Source organism: Dryobates pubescens, chromosome 12 (genome assembly GCF_014839835.1).
Source record: "Dryobates pubescens isolate bDryPub1 chromosome 12, bDryPub1.pri, whole genome shotgun sequence".
Taxonomy (NCBI): domain Eukaryota; kingdom Metazoa; phylum Chordata; class Aves; order Piciformes; family Picidae; genus Dryobates; species Dryobates pubescens.
The window spans coordinates 20,422,511-20,441,090 of NC_071623.1; the positions used below are offsets into that span (position 1 = coordinate 20,422,511).

The 18,580-nt window shown below is 38.7% G+C and overlaps 1 protein-coding gene across 2 annotated transcripts in view; it reads left to right on the forward strand.

The window, feature by feature from the left end:
• HLCS (holocarboxylase synthetase) overlaps nt 1-11,912 on the forward strand; it is a 123,064-nt gene extending 111,152 nt beyond the window's left edge. For both annotated transcript variants that reach the window (XM_054165932.1, XM_054165931.1), the window contains exons 7-11: nt 1,533-1,600; nt 2,738-2,898; nt 5,936-6,050; nt 10,286-10,499; nt 10,996-11,912. In XM_054165932.1, the coding sequence (XP_054021907.1) occupies nt 1,533-1,600; nt 2,738-2,898; nt 5,936-6,050; nt 10,286-10,499; nt 10,996-11,167 (730 nt within the window). In that variant the 3' untranslated portion in view covers nt 11,168-11,912. The remainder of the gene's footprint in view (nt 1-1,532; nt 1,601-2,737; nt 2,899-5,935; nt 6,051-10,285; nt 10,500-10,995) is intronic.
• The last annotated feature ends 6,668 nt before the right edge of the window (nt 11,913-18,580 follow it).

Genomic DNA, 18,580 nt, shown 5'->3' on the forward strand with positions numbered 1-18,580 from the left:
TGTTAAAGGTTGGAGGTAGATAGGTGAGCCTTGGTCTCATATGTAGGATCCAAAGGAAGGAGCTATTGAGCTGTATTTCATGTAAACTGAACGGGGCTAGCAAAGAGACCTTCTCGCTGTTGCTCTTTGACAATGTCTCGCTGATTTAGAAGTAATGTGGGATAATGTTGTGGAGCCTGTTAGAGCTTTTGTCAGTTTGAGATTGAGTATTTTTAATGAGCAAAGGCATTTGTGGTCCAGACTTTGCTTTGGGCTCTTCAATAGCCTCACAAATTGGTCATCCTGAAAGCAAATCAGCCATCTGAAATATACTCTGAAACCCTGGGGAGCCTACTTGGATTTTGCTGCTGATGCAGCCCCAAGGGTTACCAAAACCTTGCTTTTCAACCTGCAGAGCAGGATGGATGACAGTTCCTCAGCTTGTCACCTACCTAAAGATGTATTCCTCTGTGTGGCAGGGAGACACTTCTGCTTGCAGCTGGTCCTTGCTGTCTATGGATACTTGCTTGAGTGCAGAACTTGAAACAGCTTTCATACGTATCTGAAATGCAGCAGAAATAATTTTGAACGGTACTCTGCTGGTTTGGACTGCACTTATCTCCAAGACAAGATTGCTTTTATATGGATGAACAACATGATATTTGTGCTCTTATTAGGAGTAGACTTGTAGGCTATACATCACTTTCTGGGTTTCCCTTGCTGGCAGCATCCTGAATATCTGATTTATCTGTTAAATAAATTCCTGAACATGTGAAATGGAGTGAGATTGTAGTACAGTTCAGATCTGTTTTAAAGTGGTTTGAATGAAGTTCTCACAGTAGGGTTTTTTCTTCTTTTTTTTTTTTCTTTCTTTCTTTTTTTTTTAAAGTCTAGCATTGACTCATTTGGTGGTGTTAAAGTGCATTTTCTACTTATCCCCAGAGGAAAGTTAGTATTCTTTTAAGTGAAACTATTTTGAAAGCAGAACACAAGCCTAAAATAAGCCAGTGTTCTCTAGAGTTCTCAGAAGGTGTAGATTTATTTACTGTAGTTAAATCATAATTAGTTCTCAGGGGATAGTGTATCTTTTAAACTGCTTTATTGCCACCATATTGGTTTTCTAAATAATCAGAAACTGCTGCTCTTATATTCTGTAGTATGAACAAAAAATTTACTTTAAGTAGAAACAAATGTCTCGAATTGCTAGTTGTCACTTACTGAAGATAGTGATATGCAAAAAACAAGCACTGCAAGAGAACATGAAGAAATTATGTATGTTATCAGAAGGCACCTTAACTCAACTATGGCTATGACTTTTTTTTCCAGTGTAATAGATACAGTAATGTTTTACATTATCATTTTTCAGGGTTGTTTATTATTTTTTATTAATATTCTAATGCTTTTAGGTCAAGAATAAATGTTAACTGAAAACGGATAACTGGTAGTGCAATGTTAACGTAAAATATGACCTGATATTTAAGCCTAGATTTTCATGAATGTAGCTTAGTGTTCCAGCTGATAAGCATGGGGTGTTTTCTTTTCCTAATTGGCAGGTTAATGTTTGAGTTGCCTGAGGAGATGGGTTTAATAGCGATTGCTGTTCGACAAACACAAGGGAAAGGTAAGTTTCCTTCTGATGCTAATAAATATGTATTAAACATGTGAAATAAGGCATTTTAATGTCATCTAGCTGCCTTAAGGATACATTACGAGTAATTTTGATACTATAATCTATAGAATAATTGTGTCCTCTTCTCTTCCCGCTTGAACTCTGGATTCAAACTCAAAGCCTAAGTTAGCAGAGACCAAAGTAAACATTTTCAGGATGTTTGGTGGCTTTTGCAGAAATGATTTAGTGGTCTTCTAGTTTCTGCCAAAACTTCTCCCCAGTCATGGAAACAGCCATCACTACATTTAGTGTAATACAGACTTCCAAATCAGAACTCTTTTTTGATTTAACTGGAACAAGACTGGGTCTTGACTTTCTCTCAGATAGTGGTTCCCTGATTCTGCAGGACCTGCCTGAACTGTCATGTGGGCTTTTACACTCTTTTGCAGTTAAATATAAGCACGTCCTGTCTCTTTACCAGGAGGGTGCTAGCGCTGATTTAAAGCTGCATTCATTTTATTAGAAGCCTAGTAAGTTCTTCTGAGTACAAATCTACATGAAAATGGTTATGTGGCTTTCAGTACAGATCTGGCTTGTATCAAGGTGATTCACAATGAGGATGGATTTCTAGATGCACAAAGAGCATCTTCAGAAATAGGTCTTCATTTAAAGAAAGCAAGATTTTTTAAAAGAATAATATAGAATCATGCAATTGCTTTGGCTGGAAAAGACCTCTAAGATTATCAAGTCCATCTATCGACCTGACACCACCACAGGCATTAAGCTGTGTCCCAAGGTGCCATGTCCACATGTTTTTTGAACACCTCCAGGGATTGTGACTCTGCCATCTCTCTGGGCAGACTATTCCAATGTGCATACCGGGAAAACCCTGGTAACAAGTCATGTAGGACACTGGAGGAGACTGAGTAGCAGTATCCCCATGAATTAACCTGCTGTTTTTTAAAGAACAAGATTTGCACTTTAACTGTTTTTCTTTCAAAGATAGTTTGGAAACAGGACTTAAGAGTTGATTATTGGATGGATACTGCTGAATCTTTCTCTTTTGTAGCTGCCTACATTAACAAAGTGATCTTTTTACAAATACCTGTTTCTTGAGTTGAAGTTAACATCTTCTCTCCCCCTTCTGAGGTCGTGGTGGAAATGTTTGGCTCAGTCCTGTGGGCTGTGCACTATCCACTTTACATCTCACCATTCCTCTACATTCCAACCTGGGCCAGAGAATTCCTTTTATTCAACACCTGGTGTCCTTGGCAGTGGTAGAGGCAGTTAGATCAATACCAGGATATGAGGTATGTCATTCTAATTTATCTCGAAATTCCTCTTTCCATTTTCATTAAATTCAGATTTAGCTGTGTTCTTCTGTGTGTTGAATGACCAAATGCATAGTGCAGTTCTTCAGCACTAATATAGTGGCAAACTTAGCCTTCATACATGCTTGATTATTTATGTTTTAAGAAATGTAGTATACATAAGATGAATACTGTCTTTTACTGAGTTGATCAACTATACTACACTCATTGCACTCAAATCTCATGGAACTTAAGACTCAGTCTTCAGCAGTAAAGAAAATGTCAGTTTTGTTTGTCTAACAATTGAGTTAATTTGTTTTGATTTTGAAGGAGTTGGGGGGAAAGGGAGGAGGGAAAATAAAACTGACAAATCCTTTTCTGCTTTTTCTGTGGGTGCTGTTTCAGTGGTCACTTTATCCCTTTTAAAGGATTTTTCCAACCCTTGTTTAAGGTTGAAAACTGATTTCTAAAGCAAGAACATAGGAGTATTGCTCTCAAGAGGGAATCAAGTGTCCTGTCATCAGTATTAAAATGAAGAACCAGTCTTCTTCATCACCTCATATATCTTCTTTTTAATGTTACCATTTCCTAATATTTGCTAACTATAAAACTTTGGTATTTTACAGAAGTAGTTAACTAAAGCATATGTTTCCTATATTACTGAAAATCAATGACTTATACACATTTACACATGAACTTTATTATAGTGGCACCCAGTAGCTTTGCTGTAGTTTAGGGTCTGTCAGCCTTTCCATTAAAAGCTTCTAACTTCAGTGCTTCATAACTTGACTATAAAACCAAAATGCTTCAGGCTAAAATTTGCAATAGAAAATATTTGGCGAGAGTGACTAATTTAACCATTTACAATAGAAGGGTCAAGCATTAGCTTTGTAAAATACAAGTCTGACTGGGGAAGGAGTTAACTTACGAGTGGAGGTGGTTTTGCTTCCATACACCTACCCTGGTATACCATGGCATTTTAAATTTTGTTCCATTCAAGAGGAAAAATGCAATTGAAGTACTAAATATTTAATATTTACAAACCATTTATATAGTGCACTTACTGCACACAGCACATGTGCAATGCGTAGCTTGCTATGACCAAGAGTGAATCTCTTTTATGGTTACATCCACCCTAGACAGTGGGGTGGATTGTTAAGAGTCTGGTCTCAAATACGTTAAAGCACAGAAATTCAGAGACTTACCAGAAAGTTAATGCTTAAATTTCCCTTTTAGGCTTAAGTAACACAGTGCTTTTATGTCAGGTAAACATCCATGCAGCAGCTGCAAACAGTGGGCTAATCTGCAGATGAGGTTTTATTTTCTCCTCAAAATTTCCGTCTCTGTGGGTTTATGTCAGAATTGTAATGATAGTCTAACACACTTTTAATGTCATTCCCTATACCCAAATGCCAAGTCATGATTTTCATTCAAAAGTCTGAAATACCTTCATCTCAGTTTGTCAGCCAGTCATAATTTTTAGGATTGCCATGAATGCTGTCTATGCTAAACAGACACCAACTGAGTCTTTGTTCTGGGTCCTCATGGAGAAAATCTGACTGCTCAATTGGAAGCTTTACTGTCAGGTGTTAGTGCTGCAAGTGCAAATGGGCTTTATATCAAGAGAATTCTTTGCTTTCCCATTCTGAGAACAGCAGGCATCTCTCTCCAGTAAGTGAAGATAAGAATGTGCTCTGTTTCTAGCATATTTTGTGATACCCATAATTTCTCTGGCAAGTGGATAGTTGTGTGGTACTTCATTTTGTGGCAAAGTCTCTGCTGCTGTGTAGTTCATGTCTTGTGAATGCCCACTTGGTTGTTCTTCATGCTTGCGTGTCACTTAATTGCAGAAAAGGTGGCTGGTGTATGTTTTCCTTAAGTATGATCTACTGAATAGATCTTCAGAAGATCTCTTAACACTGATAGTACTGTTGAATGGTGTCATACTTTCCATGTCTCAGGAATCTTCTATAAATCTTTTCCCAGTGTGAAGAGTCCAGTTGTTTAATGAATATGAATTCATGATACTCTCATAATGCTTTGATAGCAAAATCAGGTAGTATTTCCTGTCAGTGTATGTGTAATGGACTCCTCTCTGGCCTTTAAATCTGTCAGGAAAGTAGACATGCACCCAGGTGCAGTTTTCACACATCCTGTAAAGGGATTTCATAATCTACAATAGGAGGGAATGTGACTCTTGTAGTCCTGGAGCACCTCCCATAATTTGCCTCTGGGGATACAGTCATGTGCAGTTTTTCAAACTGCAGGAAGCACATTTGCTTTCTTTTTGTGTTTAAGTAGCCGGTGCAAAGTTCAGTTCAGTCCTGTAGTTTCAACAAAAACTTCTCTATTGCACTGGAACGCTGTCACACAGCACAGTTTGTGTTTCCAGCTCCATGGTGTCGCTTGAGCGTAGCTGCCGAAAGCGTGAATATATTTAGGACATTACTGAAGTATTGACAGAGTTGTGAACTGGAATTTCTCCTGTCTGCTGAATTTCCTTTCTGAAATTCAAGATGTCATTGTTGCCTTGGCTGGTTTCTGCAAGGGTCCTCAAATATGGTGTTGATGATGTTGTGGGCTTATCCTGACTGTGTATCAGCAGTGAGTCATATGAGCTGCCACAGTTTGCATCTTGCTTGATTAGAACTTTTAAATCTTTAATAGGCACCTTGTGAAGGAAGGAAATTATTTCTGTGAAACCTCACAGTTTTGAGACTGAATATCCCTAGTGTCTTTGGCCTCCTTTTGGTCACTCTTTTATTATCTGCCATTATTCAATTTAAATAGACACATTTCTCTGACAGCTGCAAACCTCTGAAGTAAATCACTTAACCACATTACTGTGACTTTTTCACTAACATTTGTGGAACAATTAAATAAGTGCTCATTATGACAAACAGTTAACAGCACCACATTTGGTGTGGCACAGAGGTATGGAAGATACAGAGCTATGGAATGATGAATATGATGTTTTCTGATAAAATCAGCATCAAAGAGCAAAGGTCTTTCTAAGTGTGTGTTCTTCTTTCTTTAGGATATTGATCTGCGAGTAAAATGGCCCAATGATATTTACTACAGTGATCTCATGAAGCTTGGTGGAGTTCTGGTAAACTCTACACTTCTTGAAACAACATTTCATATACTCATTGGTAAATGTCTATTTTCAAGGTTTTCTTTATACTGTGGTTTTGGTTTTTTCCCCCAAAGAAATTTGTTGTTACTGTCTTTATGGGTTCAAACGATAAGGACAAGAACAAATAATGACAGCAGGCATAAGCAAATAAACTGCAATACTAAATGAAAAGGAAGCACAAAAAAGTAAATGTTTTCATTCTTCTTAATAATTCATAGAATAGAATACATAGAATACATAGAATAAACCAGGTTGGAAGAGACCTTCAAGATCATCGCGTCCAACCCATCAACCAATCCAACTCCGCCCAAGCAACTAACCCACAGCACCAAGTACCCCGTCAAGTCTTCTCCTAAAAACCTCCAGTGATGGTGACTCCACCACCTCCCCAGGCAGCCCATTCCAATGTGCAATCACTCTTTCTGTATAGAACTTTTTTCTAACATCCAGCCTGTATCTCCCCTGGCGCAGCCTGAGACTGTGTCCTCTTGTTCTGGTACTGCTTGCCTGGGAGAAGAGACCAACATCCGTCTGTCTACAACCTCCCTTCAGGTAGTTGTAGAGAGTAATAAGGTCACCCCTCAGTCTCCTCTTCTCCAGGCTAAGCAACCCCAGCTCCCTCAGCCTCTCCTCATAGGGCTTCCATATGCTTGACAAAGAAAATGTAAATGCAAGCATCTGGGCTGATGTAATGGAGTTCAAAGAAAGAGCATTGCAGGAGAGAAGGAAAATGTGCTCCTTGATCCGTTGCAAAACTGGTAGAATATTCTGAAAAAAATGATCCTATTTTCAATTTTATTTTCTTTTTTTCCTTTTCAATATGACAAGTAGTTAAATTAAGAATGTGCCTTTTAAATCTGGAGAAAAGGAGCTGGGCACACACAGTGATGTTTTAATTTCTCCTTTCATCCATTTAAAATCCATTCCTAACTTGTTTCTGATGATACCTTTCTCAAAGCTAGAATACTGCTAGTGAAGCAGCAGTACAGTAATGATGTGATGAATTAATCACTTTCTGTAGTTCTCTCAGAATGTAAAATCTGTGAACCAGTTGGGAAGGCTGGGTGACAGGGCAAAGAGTGACAGTCTGCTCATTGTGAAGACGAACATTCGCAGATTCACAGAATACCAGGTTGGAAGGGACCTCAAGGACCACCTAGTCCAATCTTTCAGCGTAAGAATGTAGTTTAAATGAGATGGCCCAGCACCCTGTCAAGCTGGGCCTTGAAAGTGTCTAATGTAGGGGAATCCACCACCTCCCTTGGGAATTTATTTCAATGTTTAATAGTTCAAATGGTGAAAAATTCTGCCTGGGTAGCTGGTTCCAAAAAGGTAGCACAACCAATCTGAAAACGACTGTAAGTGTATTTTTCAGGAAGTCCCAGTACTGTAACAGGGGAAGACATTTAGGTGCACAAATGAGATGTTTTTAGCATTTCAAGTCTGACAATCATCCTGCTATTTGTTAAGGAAATTTTTTTCCCTAACCAGCAATAGCACAAATCCATCAGACATGCTTAGAAACCTGCCAGCAGAGCTCTAGGTTCTGATTCCAAAAATAATTCTCTCTGCTGTGTCTAAAAACTTAAAATAAAGATCCTTAGCAAGTCTAAAAGTTTAAAGAAAATGATGGTAATACTTGGTTTATATTTGAATGTAGCATAGTAGATAAGTGAAGTATCTTGCAAAGGGAGTATGGGCATGATACAATTTCTGTCAAGGTGCTGTAAATTTTAAGGCCAGAACAAGAGTTGAAGTAGTCACCCCCTCCTTCTGTGAAACATGCACAGCCATTACATTTTCAGTTCAGTTGTGTTATCCTGATTTTGTAAATAATCTACATGTACAGAAGGAAAGCTGCACCAAGACACTTAGAATGTCTCTCTGTGCCCAGTCAACCATTCACTGCTTCCTTATGTTTTTCCAGGTCTTGTTCTGGTTAACAAAAGAACAGCAGAAATTACTCCAAAAAAATAGGTCACCTTACCAAAATCTCTTTGCACATTACATGTTTGGGTTGGACCTTGTATTTCTTACTCTAAACACCAAACCACTCAAATTCAAATGGAAACTTTCTGTGTGCATTCTCTCTGGTGTCCCATAGGAGTCATCATGGTGGTGATGGGTCTGAGTGTGCTCTTTCTCATCAACTTTCTTTCATCTGGTATCTTCTGAGACTTACTTGCCATGTACTAGTCCAAGGATTTTTTTCCATCATTTTCAGAGATGTATGCTGCTGAGACTAGTGGCTGTGATAACTTCTAACATTTTAGTATTAGTAGTAGCAACAGGAAAGGTAAACCATTAGAATCAGCCTCTTTCTACAGTCATGCAGTTTGCTTACCTATACCTCAGCTGTTTACATGGCACTCATAAATAGTATCCCATATATGAGAGTGATGATTAAAATCAAAGATCAACTGTGTGACTTCAGTACTCTGAGAAGTACCTCACAAGAAAAGGCAAAGGACAGACTTGCCTTCTTACCTGTACCATGTGCTCAGGGCCTCACAGATGACACAGTTCATGTTCATACTTTTAAACATGTTTTTTAATTATTTTTTTTCTTTTAAGAACTTAATTGTTGCAGGACTTTTGGAAGAAGAGTTCTGCAGAAGAATGTACTTCGTTAATGTGAGGGACAGACTCAGAGCAGACGTAGGTAGCCAAACACGAGTGGAATGCGCAGGACAGCCAACATGCTGGACCTGCAAAAGCTCTGTCTGCCTCTGTGTGCAGCTAAGGCATGTCCAAAGAGTGCAGAGATGCTGAAGGCAGGGCTAGCTCTAGGACTGGAAGATGTATCAGCCACATCAGCATGCTGCAGGATCAGCCCTCAGTGTTTATTTTCCACTGGTCTCACAGAGGCTATGTCCAGGTGCCCTGGGAGTCCTGATCACCTAATGTTTTTCAAATTAGCTGCCTACATTTTTACCACCCTGTTTATCTCCAGAGGCTTCTGCCTCATCTGACCTTACCATTTCAGTCTATCTGGTAACTGTTTCAATTTTTGTTTGCCAAGTAGAGGTCTCTCTGTATACAACCCTGAGTGCTCTGAGCCTGCAGATGAGCTCCAAGGCCCCATTGTGCGCCCTGACACTACCAATCACAGCTCACTAGCCAGGGTCACTCTTGTATTTGAATGTAAACAGCTGAGGTAGGGTTTGCTGGCATGACACATTTTACTTTCCAGTGCATTTTCCTTTGTCTCCTCATTTCCATAGGATCAACCTATGGGGATTGCTATCACCATGGCTTTCTCTGCACACGTTCTCTGGCTAGTGGAAAGTTGAAAACTCTTCACTGAAGAGATCCTTCTCCCTATAGTTAATAAGAATTGCTTCTTTGTATGAATAGTCTCATTCACAGCAGATTTCCAAAACAGTGCATCTGGACCTTCTTGCAGATGAAGGTTTATCATGTCTGAACCTGATTGACAAACAGAGGTTTTATTCCCAAAGTTTGAGGAAAGGAAAAAAAAAGTTAGGAATAAAAGAAAATAACCAGGTAATACAATATATTTCTTTACATCCCTTGAAGGCTGTTTCAGCAGACTGCAAAAGAGGCCCCAAGAGCCATATTTAAATTAGAAAAAGTGTTCTGCCAGCGCTATTCTAGCTGGGGAAATCTCAGCAAGAAGCTTGAGGCTTCTAAAGCATATGCTTTGGTAAGATAGATTAAGCAAGCTGGAGTCTTGCATGGCAAAGTCAAATATTCTGGGCTTTTCAGAGCAAGCCAAACAAGGGTTATCAACTGAGTCAAAAGACTTCATTTTCAGAAAATGCAGTCAGCTCACTGTAGTAAACAGAAGGATCTCTGAATCAGATTTTAGACTGAAAGTCTCCATCTTAGGGTACAATCAATGATTGACTCTCAATTAGCTAATGATTTGTCAGCTTCCAGGGAGTAGAAGAATTTCTCACTTTTGTGTTACTGTAACCAGTGTGCAAGTTACCATTTGCCATCTTCCTAAAGCCCCATTGACAGGACGGAGTGCTATTGAAAGACTGCATTGCATTCACTTCTGCAGTTCCGAAGGGGTGTTGTAAGGGGAAGGAACAAGTAAAATATGGACTTAGATTTGTAAGGAAAACTTAAAAGGGTAAGAAAATTCAGAAAAACAGTTACTGGAAAGAAACATCCTTAAAGATAATCTTACCAGGTAGTCGAATAAAGTACTGACTTTCTGGTGGCAACAAAATGTTCCTATTTACAGATCCTGTCCCCTTCTTTTGTTTTTTTTTTCTTCAGGTGTTGGATTTAATGTGAGTAACAGCAACCCTACCATATGCATCAATGATCTCATCACAAAATATAATAAGGAAGAGGGAGCAAAGCTGAAGCCTTTAACTGCTGACTGTCTTATTGCAAGAACTGTAACTGTGCTAGAGAGGCTTATAGATATTTTTCAGGAGAAAGGGCCCAATGGAGTTCTTCCTCGTTACTACAAGTACTGGGTACACAGGTAAGTTTAATGTTCATCTTGAACTTTCTTTCAAGAACATTGAAAAGAGCTCATGGGTGTCTTGTCTTTTTCTACTAGATTTCATTGCCTTTAATACTAGTGACCAAAGTATACTTCCAAGTAGGATGTAATTTTTTAAGGGAAAATAAAAGTAGCACATGGTAAAATCAATGGACTAGCATGAGTTAATGCTCCTAGATATTTTACATGTATCATCTCAAAACAAAGGGAATTGGGAATGATTTGTTTAGTGATGAAGCCACTCTGCTCATGCCTTTCATAAAGTACAGACTGTTTGGATTAACTCCAACTCTGCTAATTCCATAGAAAGAAATTAAAGCAGGTAGAAAATGCTGCTGGGCATTATTCTCTGTAAAGAAGCAGTGAAGTGGGAAATAAAAATACTCAGCTAGACATTTGTCTTCTAAGCTGTATTTAATGGTTTGTGCAATGTCCACCAGTGAATTTTTAACCATCTGGTTCTCTTTGTTTGCAGTGGTAAGCAAGTCCGCCTGCACAGTGAGGAGGGCCCGACTGCATGGATAGTTGGCTTAGATGATTATGGGTTCCTTCAAGTCCACGAAGAAGGCAAGGGTGTAGAGTCTGTGCACCCAGATGGCAACTCTTTCGACATGCTGAGAAACCTCATAATCCCAAAGCACGAGTAGTCCTTAGAGCTCACAGTGCAAAGGGAGGCTGTTAAGTATTTGCTCTAAGCAGCTAAATTGGCTTGAAGGTGGGAAGGGCAGCTTGATTTTGTTTTTTTAATTCTGATTTTCCAACATCTTTGCTCTGACCTGGATAACTTTGACAGTTAAGAAAAGGTAATTATCTCATTGCTGAAGGCCTTTATTCTTTTAGTAACTTTAAAAACACATCTTTGTTGCCATTCTTTGTAAGCATCTATTCTTTAAGAGGAGCCTGAATGCAAAGGAATACTTTGCAATGGACAGAACTTTCTTTTCTTTTACACACTGTATTTGATAAACTGAAGTGAGTAAATATTTCCTTCTCATGTCTCTGTGTTTTTACTTTACTTTAGCACAATGCAATCAAATTCTTACATTTTTACTGAGGTTTGTAAAAACTAGACTCTGTCTGCAGTGGAAACAACTGGAAGAGCTCATTTTATACTTCTGAATTTAGTGAGATTACCACTGTGTTACAGCTCAGGTGTAAGTGTAGAGCCTTGTGATTTGGTTCTTCCCCATGGAGGCGTGGACAACAGTTTACATCCTGTACTGTCGTCTCCGGTCTGTAACTCTTCCATGGCTGTCTTAACTTTCTGGAGAGTTTTCTGCCAGCATTTAAGAACTGTGTTTGGTTATCCAAATTACTTGTACTCTGCTCTGTCAGTTGTATTTGAGTAAATAATCTTGTATATCCTTCAAATCCTAGTCTGCCAAGAAGCTTCAGACCCTTCAAATACGGTCCGCTGGAGTATTGTGTCACCTAATTGCAATCTTCTCATCTGGGTTGTTGTAGAATCCCATTTCAGGAGAGTGAAGTCCTAATTAATTTAAAGTTTAATAGTAACTCCTTTGTTATAGCAATGAAGGTAAGTGAATAAATAAAATAAGTGTTCAGGTCAATCTTAAAACCCCTGCTGTGAACAGCCACTACAGTGAAAAGGAAGAAACATGCAGTTAACCTGTGTCTGAATTCTCTTCCATTGTTGCTGTTGTCACTCTCTTTCCCAAAGCAGGGCATCTGGTTTTGGTGCTAACCATAAAAAGGAAGAAGTTTAACACCTGCTGACCTTGCTCTGGGGGCTGGCATCAACAGTTCAAGGTCAGGTGTAGTGACTTGGCCATGGTTGGAAAGCATCACGAAGCAGGCATGTGGCAGCTGCCATGCAGTGGCATCTTGTCAGGTTTTTCTCCTGGGCAAGGCAAATTTGTACCAAGAGGCTTGGCCACCACAGCACTTCAAAACATTCTCTGCAAATGAAAAGGCTGTCATAGGTGTGATGTGGCCAGGTTCATTTCCTCAAGTAGGCAGCACTTCTTATTACATTGCTTTGTCCCTACTGAAGGTGGATCAGCCAAATTGGTTTCCACAAAGGACTTCTGTCTACCAGCCAGAAATGGGTGTTTTAAGTTAAAGTTCACCTCATAAACAATCCAAGCATGCTAGTAGATTGTTTCAGTTACAAAGCCAAGAAATCTTAAAACAAGGAAACTAGTCTGTAATGGTAATTTAGAGTAATCCTCACATATTAGGGTTTAGGTGGTTTGGCAGCAAGTGCTTGAAATTAAGTTGTCCCTAATATATTTAGGATTTTATGCTCCATATCACAGGAGATTTGTCTGTGTGCCTGGTTGTCCATGCCCTGCTGTTTTGTTTTCCCCTGTGACCCCTCATCATATGAGACTGCACACCAATATTTCATAGACCTGTACAGCAGAGTGTAGACAGCTGTTAATTGGCATCGTTAAAATGATACACATGAACACCAGCTTTTGGGGTTTCCCACCAGATGCTTTCAAAATGGCTTTGGGCTGCTAATTTTTGGCAACTACCTTCGTTTTGGAATCAAATATTGATGCATATTATAATCAAATTAAACTTGTCTGGGTTAATATAAGTTTAAATAAGAATAGAAAACCATTTATATATGTATATGAAAAATGTGTATATGTGCATATACATGCCCACATCTTCCTTAGGCATCTTCACTTCTTGTACCTGTTCCTCCAAGGAGCTTATGGAGCAACACATGCTGCTGCAGGTCAGCTGTGGAAAGCATAGCTCTGGTACTATTTTTCCAGTCACAGAGTTTTACAAAACTTTAGATCTGTGCCTCAATCCAGTATTTGTAGCTAAAACACTCTCTCTGCTTTGGTGCTGTAGGGTATGCCAGTGGGAAGCACTTAATTTTGCTCATATTCCAGATAGAGTGATGAGGACGTGTAGAGATTTTCTTTAGTGACCAGGTCATATATCAGGTTTTGACTTGAACTGTTTCTTTAAAACTCACTCTCCTTTTGCTAGGGACAAGTACTGTCAAAGAACGATGAAGGGCAGAATGGACCTGCAAATCTTCCCTCAGCTATGCTGCCATAGGGTCAGAGCAGCAGGCAGAGGGATTTTTAATGTCAATTCTGCAGTATTTCCTGGTTGCTATTTTTCCTTTTAGATTTCTTTATAGCCTTCTTTATGAACAGCTTGCTCTATTCTCACTTTGAGGTGTAAGACTATTCCAAAAAGTGCTGCATTGGACAGAAACTTACCATTGAATTTCCTTTCCACAAATGGTGGCTGAGTGTGGATGTGTCAGAGCTGGTGGTGCTAAGGGAATGTACCACTTTGCCTCTGCTCTTCAGTAGCCTGTTCTATGTGTGTAAGTCTGCCAGCTGTCTTGAGGGAATAGCCTTGAGTTGGATGAAGCATTTCTTAGAAATTTGACCTTTCCTTCAGAAGAAGCAAAGAACATCACAAAGAGAATTCCCATCATATAGACAGCAACTGCATGAGGTCCTGACTAGCAGCTATTAAAGCCATATGAGCCAGTGAACCTCCCTGGGCCATGCTCACCTTAAGGAAGATAAGCAGCGCAGCCAGTAGTCTTGCTCTTTCTATCCCGAACTTGGCACACTCCGAAAGGCACAACATTTTTGTTTGAAATTCACTGTTGTTATTGTTCTTTATGTAGGACAGACAGATGTGGTGTAGAGTGTCTCTGGACATAGGTATGGAGTGAATCAGACAACTCCACATCCAGAAGTAATGCACGGAAGATGTTTCATTTCACTCAACTGTCTAGATTAGTAAAACACCTCTTTCATTGTGAGGCTGATGTCATATCTTAAACTATTCTCTTGATGAAGTGCTTTCAAAAAAACACTTATTACAGTGTCTGTATTTCTGTGACTTCATTTTTCTCCTCCTGGGCTCTGTTATAACGTTTCTCATTACACATTGTGAAAATATTTGTAGAGATTGTTTATTGATCGGAAAACTTCTGCTGAGCAGGCTGAGCGTGTTGGCATGTGTCCGTGTGCAGAAAGAGTAAGTGGGTTGTGTCCAGTCAGCAACAATGCTGCTTCCAAAGGTTTGAAAAAGTAATAAAGTCCTTAACATTTAAGAGTTCAAGCAGTATGCCTCACTTCTAGTAAAAGGTTTTATAAGACTTCAGAGCATATTTTTTTCTAATGTAGCCAACAAATAGATGTACTTCAAGGGCTATTACCTAGAAATGATGTTAAAGCATTTTAATTCTTTATGCTGCTGCTTCATTGTACAACTTCTTTTCTTTCCTTTTTTACAACTCAGCTGCACAACATCATCAATCTAAACAACTACTCTCTGCAACTACTCTGTAATATACAGTAGCCATATAAAAAGAAAAATTAAGTGCAGCTTAATATCTGTCCTGAAGAAGCTTTGTGCAGCGAAGAGTTGAGTCCCGGGGGTGACCGCTTTGATAAAAGCATTTGCATGCACAAGTTACTGCAGAGATGCACAACACTCATCAGACACCAAAGAAACTAAATGAGGAAAGGAAAGAGGTCAAAATCTGATGGTGCACAGCAGGCTGCGGTCATGTAGCACACAACTCAGAGGGAAGAAGTGCAGGGAAGAATTGTAAAGCACTGTCGTGCTTCAGTATCCTGCATTAGTGTGTTTCATTAGTGATGCTGGGTTATTTTCAGGGCTTCAAGAGTTGTCCTCTGAAATGCAGCATGGCTAAAAGACCGTGAAAAAAGCCCTTGTGTTTTGTAGTACCTTAACTGTCAAATATAGCACGGAATACAACTGAAATGAAAACCCTCTGTTTTGCAGTTAAAGAAAAGAAACCCAGCTTGCTTTTCCTTTGGCTACAGGATTTTATTAACATTTTAGCAGTTTTGTTTTACATAATAAATAAGCAAAAATGCTTTACATTTTTAGGGAATACATATATAATTCTGAGCATTAATAGGTTGGTTGTTTTGCGTGCTTTTCCGTCTACATTTGTCAAGTAGCTTTTATCTGCATCATATTAAACGTTTAAAAACAAAACAAAACAAAACAAACCCCAACAAATAAAGTCTGATGTTCAGGAAAAAATGGAATAGTATTTTCTCTGTGGCTTTTTTTTTTTTTTATGGAAGTAGGACTGAAATGTTGCTGATAAAACTTGGTGTCTTCTTTTGTCATTTCTAGAGAAATATCGGTACTCTGGCAGGTTTTCCATTCGTTTGCACTTCATCTCAGCTGTGTATCTTCCAGTTTTGTACCTGTTGTCCACTGTGCTTAATTTCATTAGATTACTTTTTTACCCTTTTTCAAATTGCAGGGCTGTTGTGACAGGGAGAGAAGTCTGTTCCCTCGTCACTTCATTTAGATCGTGGCGTTTTTAGTCTTAATAAGGTAAAAAACTTTGAGGCCTCACTATAGGATTCACATTTCCAACTTTACATTTTGGTTAAAATGCTCCCTCTCTCCCTGTCTTTCTCTCTCTCATTCTCCATGTTGTGTGTTTGCTAGGTCTGAACTCCCCTAAAATAAAACATCCCATCTAGTCACATGATGAAGATCTCTCTGGTGGCTCAAATGATTACAGTAGAGAGAAATGAGGTTATTTTTCATAATATATTCCAGTTCACACTCCACTTCTGTGACACAATTTTTTCCAATTATTAATAGCGTTGCCACTGTCTGCAGCTCAGCTCCTTTCTGCAGTCCGAGTGTGCTATGAACATCTGTAGTTCCACTGACTAAAACTCGTATTTTTTTTTCTCTCAATATAATTTAGTCGCGTTCCAGATGTGAACATGCAAGTGCTGTTTCTATTTGGGAATGGCAGGAAAACTGTTTCACACATTTGCTTTTTTAATCACAGGTCTTTTCTAAACCTACACTTTATTATCATATGTGAATGCATTATTGATTCATTATTGCCCAACAGGCAAAGTTCATGTACCTGAGTATCACATACTGTGAAACGTCTGCAGGAGAATGATGGAACACCTCCTCTGCTCGGGCTCATCGAATAAAGCCTGCAAGTGTGAATAACAAGGTAGATGCTGGAAAAGTGTTTGGTGGTGTTAAAAATATCAACATCTTTTTTTTTTTTAACCAAAGCATGGTTTTGTATGTTCCTGAAAACATCTCATTATAGTGAGAAGTACTTACAAGAACAGAAAAATACACCAGATTGACTTTGCATACAGCAAATGCCACTAATGAAGAATAAAGTGCAGTATGAGAGCTGTGCATCAGGTTTCCTTTTAATGATGCAAACAACATCAGTGACTCCTTTATAGGGCACAGTTTCAGTTTAACTAAACTAACATGCAAATGTGAACATAATTCTGTCTTTTGAGGGGTTGGGCCCATTTATTACTAACACTGGCTGGGAAGGCTGTTAACCAAAGCCACTGTAAAAACAACTTGTATCTCATCACTTCAGTTTAGGAAGTCAGCATGAAAGCAATATTCACTCATAACATTTCTGTACATTTGCTAACTTCTCTGACATTAGACAAACCAAGGAGCGCAGTTACTCCACTGACTGAGTGAATATGCTGGTTTGGTTCTGCCCTTTTTAAAGTCAGTGTTCTGCTAGTGGCTGATTGAGTATGTTTATCATGGGAGAGAAGTTTTGTGGTTTGTTAGCAAATGAAGAGGTCAGACAACTACAAGCTTCCAAGTGAACATCAATTTAGCTTCATAATAGAGCCTTCTCTATTAACCTTTTAATGGAAAGCAATAAAAATACTGAAAATTCTTTTCAAATGTTTTAAAAGTATTTTTTTGTGTGCTCACAACAATAAATACTGATACATACAAGGAGCTGACTGAACATTATTGCTGCATATAAATGATGGAGAACATGTCATTTTAGAAGTGTTTGTCTTCACTACATTGACATCGACTGACAAGGTGCAATCCACGAGCAAGTGCTTTTCCATATTGCACAAGCCAGGTAAGTGTTTTCTTCAGTGAAGGTCTCTTTAGAGACAGTCTGATAAAATTTTTAAAGTGTTAATTAGCCTCAGATTTGGCTAAAAAAAAAAAATTACAGATCTACAACCACCTTCATTGTTGGTATTTACAGTTATTATTTAGGGAGTCATTTGTTTTATCAAGAACACACAACAGGGAAGTGGTTGAAAACCAAAGTGGACTGACTTGTCAGTGAAACACACAGATCAGTGTGTCTCCTTGTTTGTAAACTTTACAAAGAAGTGAAGAAAGGAGAAAAAAAAAGGAAGGATCTATTCCTAATAGGCTGGAGAAAATGCCAGTGTGTGCTGTACACTTCTTGCTTACTGCAGCACAAACGGGGATGTGTGCAAAGTGCTGAACTCCAGACCCTGATGTACTCAAAACTCTGCTGTACTTCAAGTGCAACTTTGTGGTTGTGCAGTGACTTCTGACTTTGGGTATTCAGATTGTCCGCTGATACTTGTGAAGTGCATGAATCAAATATTAGTCTTGCCTTTGTGTTGACAGTGATGTTTATGCTTAAGGAAGTTCAGCATGTTAAAAGCTGAACCTTTCAAACTTCAGAAGTCTGCTGGTAAGTTTAAAACAAAGCATAAATCTTCCTAATTCCCTAGGCTATAATGAGAACATTTCTGGTGCTATGATGATGTACTTTTGACTGGCAGAGCCTGCTCCCAGAACATGTCATAGAAGCTTCTTTTTTCTTATTACAAGATTTTATAGGGAATGGTCTTTAGTAATGGTCTTTAGTTCCTGCTACATGATTTGTCCCAGTTTGCCATGACAAGACCTGTAACTCTTTAATACGTATTTTGGTGTGTATTACTCTGTCGTTCCTTGTCAAGATAAATGGTGGTGGTCACAACCTCAGAACACTGAAATCTGTGTTAAGTAAATCAAGTATAGATTTGATTGATTTAGTTCACAAGTTGGATAATTAATAAATAATATATTTTTTTCCCCAAACTGAGTTCTGTTTACTTAGTACAGCTGTACTGTGGGTACTAAAAATCACCACTTTTCAAAACAAGAAGTTCATTTGTCAGGGTGTGTAAGGTGGGTGGAGAGTTGATGTAAGGTTTCACACAGTTTGTCAAAAATACCTAGCCTGTATAGTTTGTCAACATGATAAAAGAGAAAAAAAC